General features: G+C 45.2%; 1 protein-coding gene across 2 annotated transcripts in view; it reads left to right on the forward strand.

The window, feature by feature from the left end:
• Positions 1 to 26,319, forward strand: part of piezo1 (piezo type mechanosensitive ion channel component 1 (Er blood group)) — a 60,934-nt gene that overhangs the window by 24,569 nt on the left and 10,046 nt on the right. For both annotated transcript variants that reach the window (XM_062989882.1, XM_062989881.1), the window contains 30 exons: positions 1,028 to 1,123; positions 7,577 to 7,699; positions 7,784 to 7,826; positions 8,131 to 8,278; positions 11,033 to 11,225; positions 11,535 to 11,748; positions 12,851 to 13,025; positions 13,118 to 13,210; positions 13,914 to 14,007; positions 14,781 to 14,893; positions 15,441 to 15,701; positions 15,813 to 15,918; positions 16,236 to 16,417; positions 17,272 to 17,420; positions 17,678 to 17,836; positions 18,609 to 18,721; positions 19,467 to 19,630; positions 20,407 to 20,583; positions 21,089 to 21,214; positions 21,880 to 22,080; positions 22,186 to 22,390; positions 22,502 to 22,606; positions 22,750 to 22,906; positions 23,194 to 23,437; positions 23,987 to 24,083; positions 24,380 to 24,545; positions 24,704 to 24,793; positions 24,910 to 24,980; positions 25,144 to 25,215; positions 25,715 to 25,812. In XM_062989882.1, coding sequence (XP_062845952.1) covers positions 1,028 to 1,123; positions 7,577 to 7,699; positions 7,784 to 7,826; positions 8,131 to 8,278; positions 11,033 to 11,225; positions 11,535 to 11,748; positions 12,851 to 13,025; positions 13,118 to 13,210; positions 13,914 to 14,007; positions 14,781 to 14,893; positions 15,441 to 15,701; positions 15,813 to 15,918; positions 16,236 to 16,417; positions 17,272 to 17,420; positions 17,678 to 17,836; positions 18,609 to 18,721; positions 19,467 to 19,630; positions 20,407 to 20,583; positions 21,089 to 21,214; positions 21,880 to 22,080; positions 22,186 to 22,390; positions 22,502 to 22,606; positions 22,750 to 22,906; positions 23,194 to 23,437; positions 23,987 to 24,083; positions 24,380 to 24,545; positions 24,704 to 24,793; positions 24,910 to 24,980; positions 25,144 to 25,215; positions 25,715 to 25,812 — 4,235 coding nt within the window. The remainder of the gene's footprint in view (positions 1 to 1,027; positions 1,124 to 7,576; positions 7,700 to 7,783; positions 7,827 to 8,130; positions 8,279 to 11,032; positions 11,226 to 11,534; positions 11,749 to 12,850; positions 13,026 to 13,117; positions 13,211 to 13,913; positions 14,008 to 14,780; positions 14,894 to 15,440; positions 15,702 to 15,812; positions 15,919 to 16,235; positions 16,418 to 17,271; positions 17,421 to 17,677; positions 17,837 to 18,608; positions 18,722 to 19,466; positions 19,631 to 20,406; positions 20,584 to 21,088; positions 21,215 to 21,879; positions 22,081 to 22,185; positions 22,391 to 22,501; positions 22,607 to 22,749; positions 22,907 to 23,193; positions 23,438 to 23,986; positions 24,084 to 24,379; positions 24,546 to 24,703; positions 24,794 to 24,909; positions 24,981 to 25,143; positions 25,216 to 25,714; positions 25,813 to 26,319) is intronic.

The raw sequence follows: 26,319 nt of genomic DNA on the forward strand, positions 1-26,319 counted from the left end.
GGGTCGAGCGCTCTTTAAATAAGAAGCACCACAAAGGACACGAATGTTCATGCATTTATTTGCTTTAATGATCTGATCAGCACGGCTGTACGACTCTCTGTCTGTCGGTGAAGTTTACTTTGTTGTTATACATTGTGGTGCGTTCCGGCCGGGACACACCCGGGTCAACGTACGAGCTCGTAAACGCGTCTTTAATAGGTTAAAACGGCCGTGTTAAGAACCGAAAACAAATAAAACACTCGATGCAGGAGCAGAGTGAGCCGGCTGTGCTATCTTTTTTTTTATTGGTACAATGTCATGGCCTTTAGATAGTACAGTTTATTGGATTAAAATAAATGGATTAAAATAAATAATTCCTAAATATGCAGACAGTGGCATCATTATAGTTATACATTTATGTGAGAGGAGCTACTCTGTGTTAGTGAGTCTATTTTGGATGCTTCTTTCTGGGTTAATTCGGAGATCCGTATTGCACACTGAGAGTCACGCACTGATCTCCGTTATCCCCCGACTCCCCAGTTCAGCGCCTCAATCAGCCAGCAGAGGTCGTATTTGCAGCAGTCATGAGCTAATCATCGTTCATATAAACGCTCAGGATGCCGGTAGCAGAGCTGGGATTTGAACTCGAGAGTTCAGGATGTCAGCTCTGGTGTGCTAGCGCCCCGGTTGGCGTCCATACTGACATCCTCACAGTAACTGAGGGGACTAATTGTTTATATACATGGATGCTCGACTGTCCAAAATCATGGACGTTAATACAGAGCTGTCCTTATTTTATGCCATAACTGTGCTCACATTTCTGGAATGAATGAGAATGTGGAGTGTGTCTGTGAGAATTTGTGTCCATTACGTGAAAAGAGCATTTGTCGATGTGTAAAAGTCTGTTAGCTGTTAGCGGCCGATGAGCCTGAGATTGCGGAGATTCCTGCATTGCTGGATGTGTCACATGACGCGTGTGTGTGTGTGTGTGTGTTTTAATCCTGGATTTCTTCTGATCAGCTTCTTTTGTTCTGTGTTTCCTCCACAGCATGTGTGTTCCGCTACAACGCCCTCTCTCTAGTCTACCTGCTGTACCTGCTGCTCCTGCCATGGTTCATCTGGCCCAGCAGACGCGCTGTGAGAGGTGAGCTGATTCCTTTAATAAACTCCTACAACTTAGCTGATGATAAATTTCTGCAGTTTTTTTGGAGCTGAGCTGATACCCGGCAGGTGATCGCTGGAGCCGCTTCCTGCTGTAACCGCCGGCTCTGCCACACGAGTGGATATGTCGGCGGTTTAGTGCTGATGGCAGATGTTCAAGGTCTGCTCCCGGCAGATAGAGGACGGACCCGGGCTGCCAGCCGGACGCTCGATCTGTCTATACTGATATTAAAGTCAGGGGGAAAAAATTATCCACACGGTGCCGATCAAAAATCCACATTCTCATGTAGAAATCCTCGCTTTAGGTCACATTATACCATGAAAATTAAAAAACAAATCTTTTCCAGTCGTGTTTACACATTATAACCCTCCAGGTTTGGTAAAACAATATGTTGTCCAGGGGCAATTTGGTAGTGCAGCAGTAAACGATGCCAGCCCATTACCACTACTGTTCAGATCTAGGGATCCAGGGTTCTATTAGCCAGGCTGGTTTCTGCACGGATGTGATTGGGGGGTTTTCCTGGGGGGTTTCAGTGATGAAACATTGGGAGGTGCACTTGATAGTGCGCTGTCAGTACAGGTCCCAAGCCCGGAACCATCTGGAAGCAAAGAATAGTAGGTTGTTCAGCACGAACCAGGACGACATCCGTGCTCGTGTCGAGCTGTAGAGGGAAGAGAAAGCAACAATGCATCCTTGGTTCCAATCAAATCTGGTTCTTCTGAATAGCACCAAGGTTCTAGGAGTCTGAACAGAACCAGATCAAGATCGGGAGTTATTTTAATAGTTTAAGGCAAGAATTTCTGTCTGGACTCGGGTTGATGAGGACAATTCAGACTGAATATTGCGAAGTAAGATTAAGTAAATATCTCAAAGTAATCAGACCATAATGCTTGAGTTTTTAGTACAACACAGTTTAAGAGATAAATACTAAATTTTAATTCAGATCAGGACTTTTAAAGACCAGTTTAAAAAGCTTCAGAAACAGAAATCACTCTCATTACTAGTTTTTGGATCCTGTACTTTGTACTGTTGGACTTTGGAAAAAGATTTTCACAGAATAATGATGATGAGGAAAATCCATTATATTTTTTTAGACTTGGATAAATCGGAGTCACTGGTCTCGTGTTTCTCCATATTGTTTTTAAATGTGAGGATATAATGGGCTGTTAAAGTCGTCAGGCCAGTTAACGACGCTGGTCAGTAAATGCATCTCCTCATGGCCGCCCTCCTCGCGATCGTATTACTGCCACCCACTCTGCGGGCGAGGTGTCCGAAAGCGCCTGACGATGATGGCGTGCTCTCAGGCGTAAGTGTGTATGAATGTGTGTGAATGTGCTTCGTCTGCTGCGTCTGCAGAATCGGACACGCGTACGGTGTGAAACGTCGGTGGATCAGAATGAAAAACGCAGCAATGGGAATAAATATGAAGTTAACCTGCCTCTATACTGTTTTATTGCCACTCTAACAGACTTTTCTCCTCGGGGGAGACTTCCCACAAGATTTTGGAGTGGTAGTTTGTGCCCGGGTCAGGCACTGATACCGAATGAGAACCTCCAACCTCGTTATTCAGTCAGATCATCACTCAGAATTAAGGCGCCTCAGTAGGAGCATTTTAAGGAATCTAAGAATGTAGACACGCCCTCTTCTCAGGAGCGTAGGATGGCGTCTGTGTTGAGAGATTCGAGAGGGACCTGCGCTTCCTCAGGTGTTTGTCTGGGTTCTTTCCTGACTGTTTGAATAAACTTAAATTCTGAGGTCTGATCCGAGTTGGCGTTGGAAGCCGGTGAAAGATGATGTGCTCTCGTCTAGTCTCGTCTTGTCTCGTATCGTCTCTATTTGTCGTCTGTTTTTTTTTGCTCGTTTGTCCATGAGGAAATAAAATTATGTGACTGTTATTTTGGAAGGAGATTTTGGATGATTCTGGATGGCTCTTGCTCTCACGCCAACGTGAAAAGTCGTACTGGTGGGAAGAATCCATTCTGTCTGGGAAGAAAGTTGAGAACATTGGTTCCCAGTTCCTGTGCCAGAACAACAGAAAACACAGAGCTCGGCTTGAACTGTGTTCAGTAAAGGGACTCAGTCGTACCTGTCAGTGCTGGTCGGGGGGTTTCGGGGAGCACAGTCACGTACCTGCCCCCGTTTCTGTCGATTTGAGAGCCGAACCAGTACACGATAGGAAGCAGTTGTAGCCTAGTGGTTAAGGTACTGGACTAGTAATTAAAAGGTCACTGGTTCAAGCCCCACCACTGCCAGTTTGCCACTGTTGGACCCTTGAGCAAGGCCCTTAACCCTTAATTGCTTAGACAGTGTAGTCACAGTACCGTAAGTAAATGTAAATAAAGAAAATCCCAGTAAAATCTCCAGTGTCCTGCACAGAGTCCTGACTTCAGCCCCACTTAACAGCTCTGGGATGAATCAGAACACCAACTGAGGCAAATCAGCACCCAGCCATACAAATGCTGTCATCTTGTGTCCAAACGGGCGCAAATTCCCACACACAGACACACTCCAAAGTCTTGTGAGAAGCTTCTCTTTATTTAAATAGCATTCAAAACAGGACGTCCGACAAGCTCACGATCAGGCGTCCAAATACTTTTGGCCGTATATGAAAGCTGGTGAATTCTGGTTTCTTGCAGGACGTTTCTCTCCTCCCTGCAGCTTTAACACTCAGTTTCCAGCCAGCTCGGGGTGCACTCGCCCAGTATGAGCCGTGTGTGTGTGTGTGTGGAAACACCCAACGTTTTATTCTGCTACTGGAAAAATAAACAGTCAGTGCAGGACGTCCAGCTGAATTAAACCGATTCAGTTTAGTGTGTGGTTCGTTCCTGTTCTCAGCTGTAGAGAGAAAGAAAACACAGAGATTTTCTCCTGGCTCACACGACAGTGCCCGTCGGTAACCGTTCGGCTGGATTTGATACAGAAGGTCGACCGTCTCTGGTGGACACGCTGACAAATCCAGACCCTCAAAGTTCTCGTGCTGGTTTGTGTTTTTGTGGCTGGCAGTAGCTGTGAATATCCCATGGTGCTGTGTAAACGCCACGCCCTGCTTGTTATTCTTTCCGAAGACTCAGGGCAGCGTGTGCCACCCCTCACGTCGCCCAGCAGAAGCGCCCTGTGAAAACACTCGCCTCAGTTTTGTGGAAAATCTCATAAAACTCCTGCTGGGTTCCTGATTCCCCGGCGGAGTTCAGAGCGAACGTGGGGCGAGGGCATGCAGCCGGTGGTGTTAACGGATGCAGGAATGATGATAGTGGCCGTGTCTGCAAGCGGCGTTGTGGAGAAATGCACTCGTCCTGACAAAAACCTCAAACTGACGAGATAAAACCTCATCTTGTAAAATCAGGGAACGAAATTAAACACAACAAACGACAGATTCTATATGCACCACATTTCATTTTCTATATGCAGAACCGAGCGAATATATGTTCGGGAAGGGCGAGGGGGACGGGGGTGTGGCTTAACAGCTTAGTCGTTGGGAGGTGCGCTTGTCAGTGCTGTTCCCAAGCCCCAATAAAATAAGGAGGAACTCTGTTAGTTGCCCCATGCTGAAAAAGCATATGTTGTATCACTAACATTTATTCATACTTTCATTTTCTGTCTGTTTTAGCACCGTTTTATCCTGGTCAGGGTCGCGGTGGGTCTGATTCATTGAGTGAGTGAGTGGCAGAAAACACCTTGGACTGGTTACACACACACACACACACACACACACACACTTTCTAGTATCTCTATTTATCATGACAGCATGTCTTTGTACTTGTGGGAGGAAACTGGAGCACCTGGAGGAAACCCACACGGTCACAGATAACATGCAAACTTCACACAGTAAGGACTTGAACCCAGACCCTTCTTGCTGTGAGGTGACAGCGCTACCCACTGTTATGATAACAATCAACCCGAAAGTGAAAGTTTAAAGAACGTGGTTTGTTTTTCCGGCACTTAAAAAGCACTTTCGGTGCCAGGAGGTGTGACGGCTGTACATCTGCATTCTTTATCTTATCAGTGTATAGGTTGCCAGGATGCTAGAACGTATACAAACACAACGCAGGCATCAGAGTAGTTTAGTTTAGACGTGCTATTGTTATCCTTTATGTATCTTTAACTTAATCTCGTTTCCATTAGAATGAGATCCGGGTTATTCTTCTCTTTTATTTTGTTGTGGTGTATGTGAGCACCTGAACCAACTCTGTAACAAAACACTAACACACATTAAAGATCTGAGCATTATATGCATCGAAACCAGTCAAAACGTCACATTATTTATGCTCAGCCTATTAATAACAGTCCTTTTTTAACAAGGCTTATCAAAACTTCACAGGATTTAAAGAATCCAACACTAAAAGAGCCGGGCTGCAACCAGAATGAAACGTTTTTTTATGTTTATTACCCGAGAATAAGACAAAAGTACCTCAAACGTCAGGCAAATGTCCAGAATAAAACTAACTTCACCACGGTTTACACGAAGCGATCGAGAGCCGAGTTCCGAGCCCTGATTTGTAATTCTTTTAATATTGCTTTTTGAAATGTCCATGGGGTACACGGAGCTACATCCACGCCAGACTAAACAAAAGCAGAATCATAGCGAGGTCAGGATTATATTGTTATAAAAGACACCGGGATTTGAACCTAATTTAATCCTCATGTGCACAATCTGCTCTCCCACGCTTACAAAAAGTTCAAAGCTAGTTCCCCCACCCAGGCTAATTTATATTAGCTAGCTAATGTACGCCATTAGCTTTTACATGATGAATTCCATTAGCGCTGCATCTTGCCAGCTTTGCAGCTGGAGGTCTCCGTCTCATCTGCTAAGTGTCGCGTCCTGGTGTTTACTGGATACGAGCCCATCAGGACTTCTCCGGAACGCGCTGGGAAGCCATTAGCGGGCCTGCGTGCGTGTGACGGACACCAGCGTGGAGTTTATAGAGTGTAATTAGTTTATTTTATTTATTCTCAATTCTTTTTACATCTTCAGCGCATTATTAAATTAATCACAGGCTATAGGATGAGACGTCTGCTGACGCTCCTCGTGATTACTGAGTCGAGGTGTTTCAGCCACGCCCGTCGCTAATGGGTGAATGAAAGCAGCAATATGAAATAAACTCCATGTTTCCGGAGCCTATTTCTGGTCCAGGCTGGCTGTTTTGGTGTGGACGAACTCCAAAGTGCCTGCACAGTGCCACAAACTGAAGATATTTGGGATGAATTGGAATGGTGACTGTGAGCCAGGCCCTTAAAATCAATGCCTGACCTTAAAAATGATCTTTTTACTCAATGGTGTGCACAGACAGTCCAAAAACCCGCTGTGGGAATTGTTGTAGTGGCCAGTGGTTTTGAAATGGGCCGTCCAACTAGGTCACGGTCAGGTGTTCACAAACTTTTGGCCGTTTAGTGCCAGCTAGTCCTAATAAAGCCTTATTAACTTCACAAAGTGCATAAACACTGGGTCTGATTTTGTATTCTGTGTCTCGGCTGGCGTGGACACGGACCTGTAGCCATCCAAGTGTGACATTTCAATTAACACGGGCATGAAAATGCACAGAGAAGGTACAGCTGGCACAGTGGGTGGAACTGCCGCCTCACAGAAACAAGGGCCTGGGTTTGATTCCTTTCTGTGTGGGTTTTCTCCGGGTGCTCCGGTCCAAAGACGTGCAGTCAGGCCAACTTGAGCAAGTAGGAAGTATTCAAAGTGTGTGTTCACAAACTTTTGACTATTTAGTGCCACCCAGTCTTAATGAAGCCCTGGTAATCACTTAAGTGCGTAAACACAGGATCTAATTTTGTATTCCGCGCCTCAGCTGGCATAGAAGTCGGACGTTCAGCGCCTGGGTACGTCTAACACGAGCCTTAAAACGAGCCGTTTCTGCCACCACGAAGCAAAACACGTCTATAAAACCACACAGTCGGATCATCTGGTGAAGGAAAACATTGTTTTAAAGCCTCTGTAACAGAAGCTAACAGAAGCTGACAGGTTCGCGACCTCCTCCGTGTCCGACCTGCTGTGAGACGACCGTAAACAAGCTCGTAAAGCACAGATCGGCCGCTGATCCTTCTCGTAGCGTTTACGTTTATGGGCTTCCTGAACATCCTGGTTACAGCAGAACCGTAATGAAGGAAGATCCTGACGTTCTCGTGTTTACGTGGATCGTTTTTGGTTTTATTTTGCTTGCTTTACGGGAGGTTCTCACTCCGACAGTCTCGACCTTGATCGGTCTTTAACCGAGCGTGTGATGGCCCGTCGTAAACCTGATTACAGGATCCAGGCTGGCGCGTGTCCGTCTGTACTACAGCAGTGTTTATGGTTTAATTAAAGACATCCTCCCGTTGTGCCCCCCGGGGTCCAGCAGTGTGTAAGGTTACAGTCTGTCCGGTATTTGGACCTGATTAGATCGATTACCAAACGCTCTGTCTTTTTCTCTCCATTTCTGTTTTTAATAGGACACACGGGACTGTTCGTGGCTCTGGTTTTCAGCAGCAGTTTGCTGTTCCTGGTGGCCCACGGCTCGTTCCAGATCTGTCTCTACACCGTTCCTGAACTGGACGAAGCTCTGGGACACAACTGTGAGTGTCTGAGTTTGGATATCGAAGCTTTTACAGGTTTGCAAACTGAGCAAAATGATATTAATGACTGTGTCTTCTGCACAGGTACCAAATGGGAGACCCTGTCCGGGCAAATCGGAGTGTCCAGGTACGTATGTGATGTGAGCTTGTGTGATATTGGTGCCTCCAATGAGTCGAACTGTTTGATATGAGGCTGTGAAAGTGACTCAGGCTGTAGGAACTGGTCTTGGGACGCTTCTCATGGTAATTTTAAACAATCATACTGGATTGTCCAGATTTTGTCATAAATCACTCATTGATAGTGATGTCCACATACATTTGGCCGTGTAGTATCTACCCACAGCTTAACTAATCAGTATTTGGAAGTTGAACGGCGTCGGTAGAGCAGTAATCCGTACCGAGTGGCTGATTTTTGGTGGTGCCCCCTGCAGGTTGCCCCTTGACGATCCCTGGAACATTGTGCGACTCCTGTCTCCGGATCTGGGCGTGTTCATCCTGTCCCTCATCACGCTGGTGCTGTGTAAGTGCCTGCTGAAGAGAAGAGAGGCGGGGTCGACAGCACTCGCCGCGTCCGCTGAGGTGGGTACGCTGAGGGATTCCGGCCATGGGTCCCTGTGCAGAGGGGGGCAAACGAAAGCCCTAAAATTAAAACATCGCTGTACTGTATGGACAAAAGTATTGGGACACGCTTTCTAATAACCTCACACACTGTTAACTGAAGTGAGTCAGGGATTTTTTTTCACTGCGCTTTTAACCATAAATCCTAAATCTGCCAGCGTACACACACACACACACACACACACACACGTCGTCTCGAGCCTCAAAGCTCGGCTTTGTCTTCATTCTGGGCTCAGATGAAATGCCACAGACGCCTCTGCCAGCGCTAGAGAAAGGTGGAATAAATACAGCTGAGGTCTGAAGTTAACACACACGTACACACACACATACACACACACATACACACACACACTCTTTTAGCAGACGTGTGTGTGTGTCGTGGCAGTCTGAAGACTGTTTATCTTCCTCCTGGGACTAGATGACAGAACATGTACTTTTATAAATCTAACTTCTATATTTTATAAATATCTGATGGGTCAAAAATATACATACAGGCCGCAGAATATTTATTAATTTTTATATGGGGGTTTGTTGCCAGTCTGGGCCACTTTTTATCACCTTCCAGTGTTGGGTCCCACACCAAAGGAGAGCCGCTCTGTGTGACCCCATACCCCAATCCCGTTTACATTTACAGCATTTTACCAAATCGACTTACAGTAATGACTGAGGATTAAGGGCCTTGCCAGAAGAGCCAGAAGCCAGACGAGCAGTTGTAGCCTAGTGGTTAAGGTACTGGATTAGTAATCATAAGGTTGCTGGATCAAACCTCACCACTGCCAGGTTGCCACTGTTGGGCCCTTGAGCAAGGCCCTTAACCCTCAATTGCTTAAAAAGTGTATACTGTAAGTCGCTTTGGATTAGCGTGTAAATGTAGGAGACCCCATCTGTTCTTTCCTCCCTCAAACACGGCCAATTGTGTTTGTGTGGACGCCTGGCCTGGTCGGCAGCTCTGCTGAGGTTCAAATTTGACCACTGCCACCCAAAAACCTTGTGTTTTAATTATTTAGTAAAAAAAATAGATGCACAAATGATTGAATTAAGTTCTGTGTATGCCGTGATGTTCTCGTCCTTTTGACTAAAACATGAGAAGAATTTATCAGCTTTGTTGCACAAGCAGCATAAATGACCTGACATTACATGAACATTTTCACCTCCACGACTATTAATTTTTCACAAAATAAGCGATTATAATGCTTCGTACTGCAGCTTTAAGTCAGGAGATCTGGTAAAACTCGGTAACTTGAGTCGAGCTTTGTGGTGCGGCGAGCAAAACCGCCGATGCTCGTTTTAGTGACTGGAAGCGCGTGCAGAAACCCAGGCTTCCTCTTCAGTTCGGTCTGACATAATTTCTGAGTAAACGAATCACTGTGAAAACCAGAAAAGCAGATTTTTAGTGTCCGGGCGCGTCTTTCTGTCGTGGTTTTAATCTGCCAGGCGAGTAGAAGATGAGATGGGCCTGGGTTTGAGTCAGACGGGTAATACTGCGCTGGTATAGTGAAGCTTTTGTGGTTTTTGGGTTTTCAGTTCTCTCTGTCTTGAAGGGGGACTCCCTGTGACTCATACACACACACACACACACACACGTTTATCCATCTGCTGAACGTGGTCCGCTGCCAACTTGTCCTTGAAGCAGAATTGCTGTGGTATGGACGACTATTTTCCATTTTCCGTTGAACTCAGTTCTGGTCCCTTTTTTTTTTTCTCTTTCTTTCTTTTCTACTCAAACTTTCTTTCCTCTTTTCTTTCAGCTTCTCTATTCCATCGGGGAAATGTAGTGCGGGGTCTAACAACTTCCTACGCACACTGCCAAGACAACCGTGTCAACAAACACAACCCAAAAATATGCGTCAGCATTAAAGGATAGAAACGTTTTCTACATCAGTGAGCACCTAGGCTCTAAGTATTCATCCTCCAGCAGTAGAAACGCTTCCAGAGATGGAAAAGTTTGTTTACGGGTTTAAATCTGTATTTGTTAGTTTAGCTAAAGCACTAAAGCGAGACCAGCGCTGCACCGAACCGTCGGATGTGTTGATTTAACAGGAAATTTGAGCTGAATGATGCCATGTGTGGCAGGAAATGTGCCTGCATTAAAGTAGCCCGTCTTCCCGAGTCATGTCAGCTCGGAGATCTGCCAGCGAAGACGCTAATTTAGGAACACGCGAGGTTTATTTTTAGCTGTCCAGGTCTGAAAATGTGTGAAAATTTTGAATTAGTTTTGTTTTTACAAGCTAAAGTCACGGCAAACCGCAGATCATCGTTCGTGGTTGCATTTGTTGACACAGATCAGTCATCAGTTCTTTATTCCACTTTGGAAATAAATCACTGGAGTGTAGCAAAGATAAAACCACTTCTAGTACCAACAATCACAGACGGTACGATGGTATGGGAGTGCTTGCGACTTCAGGAAAAAGATGGGAGGGGGGAAGAGAAAGATTACACCCATCATGTGTCCCTGAGTTAAAGCTGAGGTTTAATGCCGTGACACGATGATCCAAAAGCAAATTCACATCTAAATATCAAGTATATCTGATAAAACACTTTAGTTTTACAGTGGCCTGGCCAAAATCCAGACCTGAACCCAGTAGGGATGCTGTGGTGAGACCTGGAACCACCATGGATCTTTGGTTCTGAAACTGGAAGCTTTAATGAAAAAAAAATCTTGACTTCTAGGTTCACATAACAAAACGCTGGTGTTCTCGTTGGTTCTTATTTCAGAATGTTGGAACAGATGAGGAAGAGCAGGATGAGAAGGAGGAAGAGGAAGACGATGATGAAGAAAAGGAAGATGTTAAACTGGAGGAGAGGACCAGAGCAGCAGCTCAGCTTTGTGCTCGTTTTAGAGCTTTTGCACGACGCTTGTTCCACACCATGGGGAAGCTGCTGACTGTCGCCCTGCTGGGGGTCGCAGGTAAGAAAACGTGCATGACACAAAGCCCTGTGGGTACACAGACACATGATTGGCTGCGTGTCTGTAGGGGGCGGGACGAGGGCCGAAACGGGGTTCCTAGTTGCTGGGGCTATTGAGGCACCTGCGCGAGGGACGTCTGATCTCGAATGGCAGTATGTGGCTCTTTGCATTCTATACTGTAAGACTCCGCCCCTTGTAGGTGAAAAGAAGTGGCTGGTGGCAGGGGGGGGGGGGGGGGGGGGGGGGGGGGGGGCAAACAAAATATAAGTACCATACATCTAATGGTTTCCTTTGATCTGCTCTCCTCAGGTATCACGCTACCTTCAGCCTTCTCCTCCATTTACTTCCTGCTCTTCATTGGAATCTGCACTTGGTGGGCCTGCCACCTTCCCATCAGCCAGCTGGGCTTCAACGCGCTGTGTGTGATGGTGGGCTTGTTCACGGCCGGTCACCTGGTGTGTTTGTACCTGTACCAGAGCATCCTGGCGCAGAACTTCCTAAACCCGAGCAGCTTGTGGGCCAGGTACGCTCCCAACACTCCTGATATCCATACTGGTGCGTTTCAGGGATTTAATAAACGTCCAGGTCGGTTTCTGAGAGCACACGATGGTTTTTGTACTGGACCCAGCATGTCCTAAATACCGGAGCTGGTCTTTACAGAGATGTTTGGACTGCTCGGCCGCTGTCATTATTTGTTTGTGTGTGAAAACGAGAAGCAGCTGAAGAGAATTTGCATTTACATTCTCGCTTTTTGTTTACATTTACATTAGCTGCATTTAGCCGACGATTTTATCCAAAGCGACTTAGAATTATGACTGAACACAATTAGAGCAAGTGAGGGTTAAGAGCCTTCTCCCAGCAGGGGCAACAGGGGCAACTTGGCAGTGGGGGGAGGTGCTTGAACAACCATCTGATTACTAGTCCATACTAGTATTCATACTAGTACTTACTGTATACTGCACCTAGTATATACAGCATACTGCACTTACTATATACTGCACATTTCTCTTAGTGTATACTGCATACTGCATTTAGTACATACTACATACTACACTTAGTAAATACTGTATCCTGCAACTACTATATACTGCATACTACACTCTGTATATACTGTATACAACACTTAGTACATACTGTATATTGCATTTAGTACATATTACATACTACACTCATTATATACTGTATACAGCAATTAGTGCATACTGCACTTAGTACATAATGCATACTGCTCATTATATACTATATACTGCAATTAGTGCATACTGCATTTAGTATATACTACATACTGCACTATGTATATACTGTATACCGCACTCATTATATACTGCATACTGCACTCAGTACATACTACATACTGCACTATGTATATACTTTATACTGCACTTAATACATATGGCATACTGCATTTGGTACATACTGCATGCTGATCCCAGTAGCAGTATGTATGTGACAAAAGCAAACCATACTATAGGGTGCACCCACTTTTATAATGTCATGTTGAAACTGGCCCTGTTGCATGATGGGATGCAGTACCCCATGAAGATAGCTCTGGTTGCGTGGTAAAAATGTAGTCTGGATTAGTACTGGATTAGTTATTTCAGCATCAGTTTCCTCTCTCCTTTCAGGCTCTTCGGACTGAAGGACATCATCTCCCCTGCTAACTGCTCCGCCACCTCCTACGACCTCGTCATCAACACCGAACACGACTGGCCGGTGTACGTCAACCCCGGCGTCCTCTTCCTCCTCTACATCACCGTGGTAACCGTCTTCAAGATCGGCAGTGCCGCTCACCCCGACCAGGTGCTCGCACACGACATGGACCCGATCCCAATCGTCAGTGATTGTATATCTGGCTTCTTTCTTAACGACGTGCGCTGTGATTGGCTGTTCAGGTTGACAGAGCTGACCGGAGTAAGGAGGGAGAGGATTTGGAGCTGAAGCCGTGGGGGGCAGACAGGAGAAGCTCCAGTGAGGATGACACTAAGGTACATTTGAAGTTGTAAAACAGAAGCACAGGTACCCCCTCCAGCACCTGTTTTATTACACCAGCCAGCGGTGGAGTCTCACGGAAAGCTTTACCGTGTACTGTATATATACATGAAGGATCTTCAAAAAGTTTCCGCACTTTTAGATTGTGGTTATAAGCGGTGAGGGTGGGAGGACGAGTAGTAATCGTTTAAGTCTGAGAGGCGCTTATAGTTCGGATTTAGCTCCATCTGATTTACACTTTTTTGGACGCTTGGAGAAGCTTTAAGGGGAAGAAGATTTTCATGTGATGATGATGTGAAAGCAGCGGCGCATCAGTGGCTACGAGCTCAACCCAAATCATTTTTTGCTGACGGCATTAAAAAAGCATTGGATGGTGACTGTGTAGAAAGGTTTTCGTCTTGGCTGATGATCCATCTTTTGGTTGACATCTTTGAGGGCAGTTTTGGCTTTTAGGTTTGTTGCAGGAGTATGTTGTATCCTCAATACGTCACGTTTTGCATTAAGTACTCTCCCGTAAGTACATCCAGCACCGAATGTTTTCCTAACTTCCAACTACACCAATAAATCTGAACAACCCGAGATCAGAGCGGTGATTCTGCAAGTTTCCGTTACTGTTTTTACTATTTGTGAAAATTACAGCGTTGACTGCGTGTCGGACAGTTTGGTATCGTGTGTAATTGTGCTGTTTTTATGTTACAGCAAATGCTGCTGGATACGAGTGAAAGTCCCGGCCAGGAATCCGACACTAACGCCAAAGTTCAGAGCACTAACGGTTCCAGTCAGCATGATCTAGGTAGGAGAAACGAGCGGTCTGGGATGAGAAATAATATCGATCATTGTGGCCCAACATCAGAAAATAACAGACAGGTCTGAGCCAAATACGACCTAACATGAGGCAGAGATTCCTGATTGCATGAGCTTTGTTGCTTTTTAGTTAAATAGATGTACCAGGGATGTGTTTATACCCTGCAGCAAATAAAATATTAAATATAACCATCGTCAGTAATGGAATCTTACCAAGAGCCGCAGGTACGGTTTACCACACTCCTCTTTCGGTAATCTCTCCCCCCTCATGTCTGCTCCTCGACCAGACAGTAGGAGACATAGTTGCATATTAGCACATCTAAAATATAATAAAAATAGCTTTAAATAGCTTGGAATTAGTTACTGTGTGGCCACAAGTATTTGGACGCCTGACCGTAAGTTTGATTTGAAAAAGAATCCCTTTTCAAAAAGAAATGCTATTAAACAAAACAGAGCGACCTCTGTGTGATCATCTCAGCTAGAACGACAGTCGCTCTTCTGAGAAGCTTCTCACAAGACTGTACGTCTGTGGGAATTTGTGCTTAGTGAAAAGATGGCAGCATTTTTAAGGCTGGGCACTGATGTTGGTCCAGAAAGTCACAATAAGGTTATTTTCAAGGTAAATTAGGAAGCTTTACGACCGCTTACACCATCTCCGACCCTCTGTGTGTGTGTGTGTGTGTGTGTGTGTGTGTGTGTGTGTGTGTGTGTGTGTGTGTGTGTGTGTGTGTGTGTGTGTGTGTGTGTGTGTGTGTGTTTCAGGACCTGGGATGGACACTGCGGAGGAGCAGGAGCAGGAAGTGGACAGTCCTCTGCTATCAGTAGGGAGGATGATCATGCAGCAGAGTTATATCTGCGCTCTCATCGCCATGATGGTAACCGAACCTCCTTCTGCCTCCATCATCATTAACCTCATAATGTTATCACGTACAGTTAAACGCAGGGCTGCTGGTGATGTGTAGTGTTTTAGGTTCCTATAACACCTTCACTCTGCTACAAGGGGATCCTTACTGACAATTTTTATCTTCTAATTTAGTTGTATCCAATTCCCAATTGCACAGTCCACACGCCCTTTTCGATACGGGTTCGATCAGCGGCTGCTTCTTATCACCTGCCAGTGATGAGAGAGCCACGCTAAGCTCTATATGACCCCCATTTTCCAATCACTCAGTTTTAGAGATCGCATATTACAGCAGCAGTGGGAAGCAGTGGGAGTCCCTGTTCAACCTTCAACCTTACCTATTCTTAAATTGTGCTTGTATGAACGCCTGGCTAGGTTGGCAGCTCTGCTGAAAATTGAACTTGCAACTTGAAACGCTCCACAGTTGAACAGATTTATTTCTGATATCAGACGGGTGTAAAACTGGACGCTCACTGGGTGTTTATTTGCTGATATAACGTCCTCTGTTTCGCCCTCTGCAGGTGTGGAGTATAACCTACCACAGCTGGCTGACGTTTGTGCTGCTGTTGTGGGCGTGTCTGATATGGATGCTGCGGGCGCGTCGACACGCCGCCATGCTCTTCTCGCCCTTCATCCTGCTCTACGGCATCGGCCTGTGTGGTCTGCACTACGTCTGGGCCATGGACCTGGAACCCGAGTTGCCCACGCGTGTGGGCTTCATGAGTCTGAGGCAGCTGGGACTCGATCAGACTCCTTATCCTTGTTTACGTCTCGGAGCCATGGTGAGCAGATGGGGCCTCCGGAGAGTCCGGTTCAGAACTTTAGTTTAATAAAAGCACATTATTTTAGTAATCGTGATGTGTGAGACGTGTTTGTGGTGTTTTTTTGGGCAGCTGCTGTTCACCCTGACATTCTGGCTGCTTTTAAGACACTCGGTAAAGGACAAGTTTGGCAGGAGAAAGACGCAGGACTTTCCTCTGCAGGAGGTCACCACCGGAGGTGAGAGCATCAGATAAGCATCACATAGCCACAACTTGTGAGGGATTTGGGTTGCACCAAAGCAGGACCAAAGTTATTTAAAAGTAATAAAAAGCCAGTTGAAGCATCCTGTGTCCCGAATCATACCAAATAAGTTAACATAGCAAAATACTGTATGAAGGAAAACACTGGCATGTGCTGTGTAAACAATGTTCACCTGTGTATAAACCCGAACAGCTTTTGGGGGCAAGAAAACGTCCCTCCAGGTTCCTCTGTGCTTATTAACTGCTTATTTCTTTGGTTGAATCATATTTTCTCATCTCTTTTCCTTCACCCAGAGGGTGCGGGTCAGGACGACTCCTTCCTGAAGCTGCTGGGTAGAGTGGTGATGAGTCTGCATGCTAAGTACTGGATCTATGTGTGTGGAGGCATGTTCATCATGGTGAGCTTTGCTGGAAAACTGGTGGGCTACAAGATAGTCTACATGCTGCTCTTCCTGCTCTGCATGTGCCTCTACCAGGTAAACACCGCCCCCTATAGGGCCAGCTCGGATGTTCATTAGGGATTAGGAATTGTGCTGCTTTTCTTTTTTGGGTAAATGGGTGTTTGGAGAGTGAAATCAGAGGGAAAACACAAATAAAACAACCGTAATTCCAGCCATTCTAGACAAAGAATAATACAAAAATCACTGATAATTGAAAAATGTTGGTGATAATGTTACAATTGAACTAATAAATAGTCATTAAAAGTGTACAGATGATATATAACAGTTGTTCCAACTGGCGTTTCTAGTAGTGAACATTCTGTGCATGAGTTTCGATGTCTGTTTAGATTAGATTTCTGAGAAAGAAAACCACTGCCACAAACAAGCTGATTGACCATCCTTATCCATACTCTACACCACCCTCTACACCGCTGTCCTTGATCAGATCAGGGGTCGTAAAAGTGGCAGCGGATTCGCAATCGGGAATTGGAAATGACTAAATCAGGAGATAAAGGGGGAAAAAACAGGGGAAAAAAGTCTCATATCTAATCTGTAAAACGATTTGGAACCACTGGTGTAGTAAATAACAGGACGTCCAAACACCTAGTTCTTTTTTGTAAGGTTATATGTTTTATTTTCCTTGCCTTTGTTTTTAACTGTATTTGTATATCATAAAATATCTTTTTATTTTTTTATTTTACTGCAATTAAATTGCTTTCGTATTATATCTTAAGTAAAGTCTGATGTATTTGAGTAGTGCTTTATCTGGAAGCAGCTTTACAGAATCCAGATTTATTTATTTTTGCACATAATATAATGAATTATAAACCAAAGAGCTGCAATGTAAACAAACATCCACGTTTTATTTATTTCCCTCTGTGTGTGTACAGGTTTACTACGCTCTGTGGCGGAGACTCTTAAAGCCCTTCTGGTGGTTGGTGGTGGCCTACACCATGCTGGTGCTGATCGCCATCTACACCTACCAGTTTGAGGACTTCCCTGATTACTGGAAGAACTTCACCGGCTTCACCGAGGACCAGTACGGCTTTAGTTACACGTTTGCATGTTTGAGCGGCTGTTTTTACTCCGGAGACGGAGCTGGTGGGGGGGATGTCGGGCGGGGTTTTGTTTGACAGATCGTTTGCAAGTCGAGCAGATTTCCATACGTTTACTGAAGTGAGCCGGACCATCTTAGAGAGTAAATATTTACATGCGTGTGTGTTTTCATGGCTGTTTTTGAAGGGGTGAGTGTGTTTGTTTATTTATTTTAAACCTGGGCGTGTTCTCTCTGTGCAGACTGGCTGATATCGGCCTGGAGACGTTTAAACTGTCCGAGCTCTTCACCAGTATCCTGATCCCGGGTTTCTTCCTGCTGGCCTGTATCCTGCAGCTTCACTACTTCCACAGCCGCTTCATGGAGATCACCGACCTGGAGAACGTCACACCCCTGCACAGGCACATAGTTTATTTTTTAGTGATCAACACACAAGCAAAAACACTCCTAATATTCCTGTCAATAACAAAACTAAAGCAACACAGACAGACAACAGACACGACTTCACTAAATAAAACAGAATAGTGAATAGAAGACGTATCACAACCCTTCCTGCCATGAACATGATAACACTAACTAACTAACTAAGCTTTTAATGATCCATCAGTACAGTAACACCAGTACCACAGCACCGTGAGGGCTGGATGTTCTAACACAGCCATACGTTGTACACAAACAGCATTTGATTAAACCAATTTACTAAAGCCGTAGCTCATCGTGCATGAAAAGCAAATTTAGAAACCATGACGGGTCGCTTTACATAAGCACACTCATGTCAGAGCAGGTAAACAGTGTGGAAGGCGCTGATGCATAAGAAAAACAGTTTGGTGTGACGGTAACTGGTTTCTTTTAATGAAACGTTTCCGTCTGTGGAATGAAATTTACTTTAAAATTAGCGAATTAAAAAAATAGATATCATTTTTAAGCATAACGGATCTCCGTATGAACCTGCCTGGTGCAGGGGAAAAGAAGCGGTCAGTACTGCATGTGTCCGAGGGGGTGTGTGTTAGTCACGACTGTCTTCGGTCAGCAGTATAGAGGTGGAATATGATAGGGGAATTGGATATGTTTCGACTGGGAGGAAAAATTAGTGGTAAAATGAATTAGTAAAATAAAATCACCTGATCAAGCTTGTGTAACTGTGTGTGTGTGTGTGTGTGTGTGTGTGTGCAGGAGGAGATCAGCCGTGATGCCGGAGGTGCTGCAGAGTTCAGAAGGAGGAGGTTTTGAGGAGGAGGATGAAGACCTGACGGCACATCTGGACGACGAGCAGTCAGAGGATGGAGGTGTGAACATCAACACTCATTAAAAAGCTTTCAGCTCCGTAACAGTAATGATGGCCACGTTGTGGTGACACACTGCATTACCAGAAGTCTGTGGACACCCCGTCCTACACACACTGGGTTCTAGCACAGTCCTCTTTGTGTGGAGTTTGCATGTTCTCCCTGTCCTGTCATGAATGGAACCAAAGTGTTTAGGGAAGGCCATTTTAGTTGTAGCATGGCTGGTTTAAGTAATCTGATCTCAGCCCCACTTAACAGTTCTGGGATGATCCAGAACATCAGCATCAGCACCCAGTTATACAAATGCTGTCATGTTTTGACTAAACGGGCACAAATTCCCATACCCAGACACACCTCAAAGTCTGGTGAGAAGCTCCTCAGAAGAACGGCTGCTGCGACGTCCGACGAGCTCATGGTCAGATGTCCGAATACTTTTGGCCGTATAGTGTAACCTTCTTTAGCTTTATGTACGTTTCGGACCAAGCAGATTTTGTCACATTTTTAGAAAATCCAGAATAAATAGATTAGAAATTAATTAATGTACAAACTAATAGACATCAAACGTTCTTCCTTTGATCAGGTGAATCGTGACGGGATTAAAACTTAAAACAACCTAATTTTGGATTATTAAAATAAATGAACGCATCAAAAGTCCAGAAAATCTCTGAAGTCTCTCATTTATAAGCCTGTATTTAATTATTTATTTAATGATCTGTATTTATTTCTGTGTGATCTCTCTCTGTATCAGTGATGGTACCCAGTAAGTGGGGCTTGGTGATGGACAGACTCATGGTGCTCTTCAGGAAGTTCTCTGATGTTCTCACCCACCTTCAGGCTTTTCTCTGGAGGATCCTGGAGCTCCACATCATCAAGATCGTCGCGCTCTTCATCATCTGGGTGGCGCTGGATGAGGTCTGGGTTCTTTTGTTGTATTTGTTGTGTTGAATTTTCCTTCTCATTATTATTAAGGTGGTGACTGAACTGTGTGTTCTAAAATATATTTTACATTTTATTTACATTTAGGGCATTTAGAGCAACTATAAATACAATGCAAGCAGTCGAGGCATAAGGGCCTTGCTCAGGGGTCCAACAGTGGCAACCTTTTGTGATCACCACAATCAGATCAGATCAGTACCTCTGGTCATTTCCAATTCTCTATTTCAATTCCTTTGCCTCTTGACCAATCCTCATGCTGTCCAAGGTCAGTAGAATCACTAAGACTCGAGTGCTTGACCTCTCCGCGATGGTGGACCAGCGTAAATCTCGCCTTTATGCACCTTGCTCGAGCAGCAGGAAAGCGAATTATTTGTATACACCTGTTAGTGATGGGTGTGGCTGAAAAACTATGGCCAGGAGTATTTGGACGCCTGACTGTGAGCTTGTCAGACGTCCTGTTTCAAAAACAAATGCTATTACAATAGAGCGACCTGGCAGCATTTGTATGGCCGGGCACTCATTGATCAGTTGGTGTTCTGGTTTATCCCAGAGCTGTTGAGTGGCGCTGTTGAAAAGGGCCTTTCCTAAACTGTTGCTGCAAAGCCAGAAGCATATTATTTCCTTTATATAATTGATTTATCACACTAGTTAGCAATTAGAAGGGGTGTCCCAATACTTTCGTCCACATGACGTAGATGAAATGTGGTGCTTAACTGACCACGTCTCGGCTCTTTCTCTCCGTGCCCGTTCAGCCGTCGGTGATGAACCTGGTGTTGGTGGTGCTGTGGTCGTTCGCGATGCCGTTCGGTCGGTTCAGACCCATGGCCTCCTGCCTCTCCACCGTCTGGATCTGCGTGATCATCGTCTGTAAGATGCTCTACCAGCTCAGCATCGTGAAACCTGAGGAGTACTCCAACAACTGCACCCTGGTGAGTGACCAGATACCCCCAACACGAGGAACCAGTAAAAACATCTGTCCCATTAAACGGGGTGAAGTGTATTTAAATAATTCTGGAACCAGGGGAGGGGTGTAATGTGCCCCTTTTAATCAAATATAGGCGTTTCTTTGTTTTTGCCTAGAAACTGCATTTAATAACGTGGATCTGATTCAATAATTTACTATAATAGTATAAAAGTAAAATTATCACAGTTTATTATTATTATTATTTTTTACTAATAATTTGGCGGTGTGTCTGACTGCTTCATCCTGGTCGGGGGTGATTCAGAGCAGCCAGTCCACTCACAGGGTCATTCATGACCTCCAGGAAACCCCACAGACACAGGAGAACATACAAAACTCTGTACAGTGAGCAGATGCAAGAATCAACTAGGGTCCTTAGGCCTTTAGGTCTTAACTGGCTGTGTGACCTTTCCACCCCAAAACGTACAGTCATAAATCCACCCTTTATTTTTTTGTCTCTCTGTGTTTTCCAGCCTCTAAATAACGAGACGAGTCTACAGGTCGGCGAGATCCTGAACTCCACACTTTATAGAGCTCCTGTAGATCCAGCCAACTGGTTCGGCTTCAGGAAGGACGCCACCGCTTTAGGCTACAGTAAGGTTAGAGCTGCTTTTTGGTTTCCAAGAACAATATATGCAGTACGTTTTAGTCCAGAGTATTTATTAAATCTGTAGAAACTCTGCAGACTGAATTTGCGTCCTGTAACTTAACTTTTTTGATTAATCACTTTAAATAGTAGATAGATAGATAGATAGATAGATAGATAGATATTTGTTGGGGGCCAGCTGAAGTAAAAAAAAATCCACAACCACGGGGCCACAGACTCTTCTGTAATTAAAGAAATAAAAATATAACAGAGCTCCTGATTACTAACAATTCCACTTCCTGTTTATCTGAGTGATTAATGATCTATCGTCCACAGTGTCGTGTAAACTCAGATTTTGTTGATTTCACTCATCAGTTTATAATTGTAATGGGAGATAACCCTATACTTTTAATTAAACATACCTACTTCCCTCTGACTTCAGTAATAAAATATTCAATTTCCCAGCGTGCCTGAAATCTTCTGCGTTCGGCGTCTAGTTTTCGTTTCTCTGGAGCCGCCGCGTTTATCGTTACACCTACATTAACGTTCCCCAGTTTTTAGATAATGTTTTGAGTCGGGGGAAAGAGGAGGGGGAGTGTTTTAGATTAGTTTTATGTGAGAGCGCCACCCAGAGGTCAGACAGTTAAAGCAGTTAATCCGGCCGTTCTGTGCTCTCAGAACCATCTGATGGCGCTGCTGCTGCTGGTGTTCGAGGCGACGGTGTACCGACACCAGGTCCATCACTATAAACAGCTCCAGCGCTCTCCTCCCTCCATCCCGGCCGTCTTCCCCCAGTCCACCCGGGATAAGCTGGACCAGGGTCTGCTGCCCTGCATCAAGTATTTCATCAACTTCAGCTTCTACAAGTTCGGACTCGAGGTCTGTTTATAAAGTCTGTTTTATATTATTTCTTCCGGACCGGACGATCCGGCGTGTGCTGGTTCTGATGCGAGAACGTTGTACCCTCTCGTTTGTCTGTTTTAGATCTGCTTCCTGATGATGGTGAATGTGATCGGTCAGCGCATGAACTTCCTGGTGATTATTCACGGCTGCTGGTTGGTGGCCATAATGGTGCGGCGGCGCCGGGCGGATATCGCGCAGGTCTGGCCCAAATACTGCGTCTTTCTGGTCATCTTCATGATCTACCAGTACGTCCTGTGTGTGGGGATACCTCCTGCTCTCTGTCTCGGTCAGTCCTCATTCTCTTTGTTTACGTTACACACAGATATTTTACCGGGTGGCCGCGCCTCTCCAACATGTGAGTGAATGAATGAATGAATCTGAGGTGGTGTTTCCTCAGATTACCCCTGGAGATGGAAAAGCACCATCACCATCAACTCTCCCTTGATTAAGTGGATCTACCTTCCTGATTTCTACACCATTCCCAACTCCAGGAACCTGATCGGTAAGTGAGGGTCTCCACTTTAAGGGTTTAAGGGTTTATCTGTGGGTCACCTGTACTCCACTCCTGTGATCCAGTAGGACCAGTGTGTATGTGTACTGGGTTTTACAATGTGTGTGTGTGTGTGTGTGTGTGTGTGTGTGTAGCGGACTTCCTGCTGCTGCTGAGCGCCTCGCTGCAGTGGACGGTGTTTGAGAACGAGAAGAAGGAGGAATGGATGGTGATGGGTGGAGAAAATAAGGACAACCCCGACCCCATGGAGGGCATGTTGTTCAACCCAGCACCCAATTTCATCAACTGCAGGTCTGTACAGAACACACACACACACACACACACACACACACACACCGCAGAGCCGTCCAGTCTGTGTTAGACAAAACAATGAGGCTCTGTCTTAAAATACTATGGTTTTATCCAACATTTATTTAAAATAAAGCATTTTTCTGGTCAACTGGATGCCCCCTAGTGGCACAATTGGTGACTTTTTGGCCACTAAAGTCTGCTGGGTGGGAAAGGACAGGACTGTGACGGGCGGCGGGGTCTTTGACGATGTGTAAGGAATGTTTCTCTCTCCTCTCCCCGTCTCTCAGGTCGTACCTGGACATGGCGAAGGTGCTGGTGTTCCGTTACCTGTTCTGGTTCGTGCTGTCGGTGGTGTTCGTGACGGGCTCGACCCGGATCAGTATATTCGGGTTGGGTTACCTGCTGGCCTGCTTCTTCTTTCTGCTGTTCGGCCGGCGGCTCATGGTGAAACCGTCCCGTACCCGGCTTCTGCTGTGGGACTGTCTGATCATCTACAACGTGGGGGTCATCATCGCCAAGAACACTCTGTCTGTGAGTTACACGTAATATTTACACACCTACCTGCCATCATTTTCATTTAGTCACTTATAAACACTTAATCCTGACAGAATCGCTTTGATTTTTGTGTGGACTGTTAACGGTGCCACGTTAAGAACCAGCTCTGTATAATCAGCTCTATGTAACCAGTTCTGTACGCTGAGGTTACGTTATACGGTCTTAAATAAACACTCGTCTGAGTGTTTTACTCGTCTTCAGGGACCAACAAATCCTTTTGAAGCAGAGCAGACTGAATGTGGTTTACAGTCTAGCTTCTTTTTTTACAAACAAATCCAAACACAACACGCCTTTGGGATGAGATGATGAGTTGACGTTATTGGACAAAAAAATAATTGGACACACGTTCCACAGATTTTTGGGGCTAATTCAGATCACTGTCCAGGCTTTGGAATGAGACGTCCGACAAGCTCGTGGTTTAATTGAGACTGACTTTTATTATGTTAGCTACACATGAGATTAGTAACACTACAGCTTTGACAGCTTGATAAGTTAATCGTGTGTGTGTGTGTGTGTGTGTGTTAGATTCTGGCCTGTGTGTTTGTATCTGAGATGCAGGCTCGGTTCTGCTGGGTGATTCAGCTCTTCAGTCTCGTCTGCACCGTCAAAGGCTACTACGATCGTAAGTCTACAAACATACATCCAGTGTAATAAGAACACGGTAATCCACCAACTCTCATTGCAACTGGTTTTAATTCAAGATCCCAGGCTGATCCGGGTCCAAAACCAGTACAAAAACCAGCAGAGCGTCATGATTCATATTTTACCTACAAAAATACAAGACGAGCAGAATTAGCCGTACATTAGCCGTAATAATAATAATAATAATAATAAAATGAAACCATTAAGCACTGTGTCATCGGTGTGTGTGTGTGTGTGTGTGTGTGTGTGTGTGTGTGTGTGTGTGTGTGTGTGCAGCCTTGTCCGTGAGTGATAAAGAGTGCAATTTACCCATCGAGGAGGCGGGTATAATCTGGGACAGCATCTGCTTCTTCTTTCTCCTGCTGCAGCGGAGAATCTTCATCAGCTTCTATTTCCTCCATGTGACGGCGGATCTGCAGGCGTCTGCGCGCCAGGCCTCACGGTGAGTTCGCCCCCCCGCTGTACGGGTCAGAGAAATGCGCCGGTACTGGATCACGTGAATGTTTTAGTGTCTGTATTTAGTTTTATGTACTGACGGTGGTGTGTGTGTGTGTGTGTGTGTGTGTGTGTGTGTGTGTGTGTGTGTGTGTGTGTTTGCAGAGGGTTCGAGCTGTTTAAAGCCAGCATCATAAAGAACGTACGTTTTTATCAGCAGGCCGAGAAGAAATCCATTCAGCAGCTGAAGAGCTCGTGAGTTTCCGTCTCGTGTTTAACGTTCTTGTACTTCTGTAAATAAAGGCTCACGGTGCCGTCTGAGATGTAAATAAACACGCAGTATGAATGTTCACGCCGGCGTGTCTTTGCAGGATGAAGAGAATTCGTGATAAACAGCAGCGACATAAAGAGGGACGCAAACCGTCCGAAAGAGAACCATCAGGTACAAACCCGCTCGTCTGAGGCTTTCAATAAAATAAGTGATTGGAAAGATGGGTTTAAAAATACTGGAGCCATGGATCTCAGGGCCTGCTAACCTTACTGGTATAATTATTATTATTATTATTGTGTATCAGTCACGTCTCTCGTGCTCTTTTTCCTCACAGAAACCCAAGAGAAAGAGAAACCGGGAAGGAAGAAGAAAGAGTGGTACCGTCCGTGGATCGATCATGCAACCGGTACTTTTAATCTTTTACACTTTTGTTCCTTTACTTTCTTCTCTGCTTCTGTCCTGCTGAGACACTTTTGCTTTGTAAGCTGCAAAAAAAAAATTAAAGGAAGATGGCCACTCAGGTGGCGCAGCGGTAAAACACACTAGCGCACCAGAGCTGGGATTTCGAACCCATCCGGCTGGGCTGGACGGCCACATGAACAAACGATTGGCTGTTTTGTTCATACAGGGTGGAAAAGCCGGACCAGGGCTCCTCATAACCGATTCAGTTATGACCTCTGCTGGCTGGTTGATGGTGCCTGCACAGAGTCGAGGGATAATGCGTCGATCAGGGTGTGGCTCTCTGTACACAAAGCTGATCCGCATATGAACTCTCCTCGTGCAGGTGAAAAGATGCAGTCGGTTACTGCACACGTGTGGGAGTTTTATATACACTCGTATCTTTTAACATGTTCATGGTGTACAGTAATGTGTGTGTGTGTGTGTGTGTGTGTGTGTGTGTGTAGTGTTACATTCGGGGGATTATTACCTGTTCGAATCAGACAGCGAGGACGAGGACGTTTTGGAGGAAGATCAGAAAAATCAGAGACAATCTGCATTTCAGGTAACGACCAGCCCGACTGGGTTCTGTACAAATACAGGAGGTGTGTTTCTATTTCTCAAATTTTACATTATTTATTACTTCTGTCAAGAACAATCACTATAAATGTCAGATTCTTTATTTCTCTGAATATTTTCCCTTTATCTCCTGATTTAGTCATTTCCAATTCCCACCTGTGAACTGCTATCACTTTTACGACCCATTTAATCAAGGAGAGCCAAATCCACGCATGCCCACTCTGACACATGCACGCACACTGTCGCCACTTTTGTACAGGTGCCCTGGGCTACTACCTTAGTTAAAGACCCCGCCCCCTTTTTAGTCCCGTTTTTTCCCACCCAGCAGACCAGTGGCTGATTCTGTCTGCTGCAGGCACTGGGGGCGCCCAGCGCAGCCCATCACGACACACTTACTGGTTTCATGATGCTGATGGAGCTGTACATAGTTCATGTAGCATGTCTGTAAAGCTCTGTGTGTGTGTGTGTGTGTGTGTGTGTGTGTGTGTGTGTG

Source organism: Trichomycterus rosablanca, chromosome 27 (assembly GCF_030014385.1).
Source record: "Trichomycterus rosablanca isolate fTriRos1 chromosome 27, fTriRos1.hap1, whole genome shotgun sequence".
Classification (NCBI taxonomy): Eukaryota; Metazoa; Chordata; class Actinopteri; order Siluriformes; family Trichomycteridae; genus Trichomycterus; species Trichomycterus rosablanca.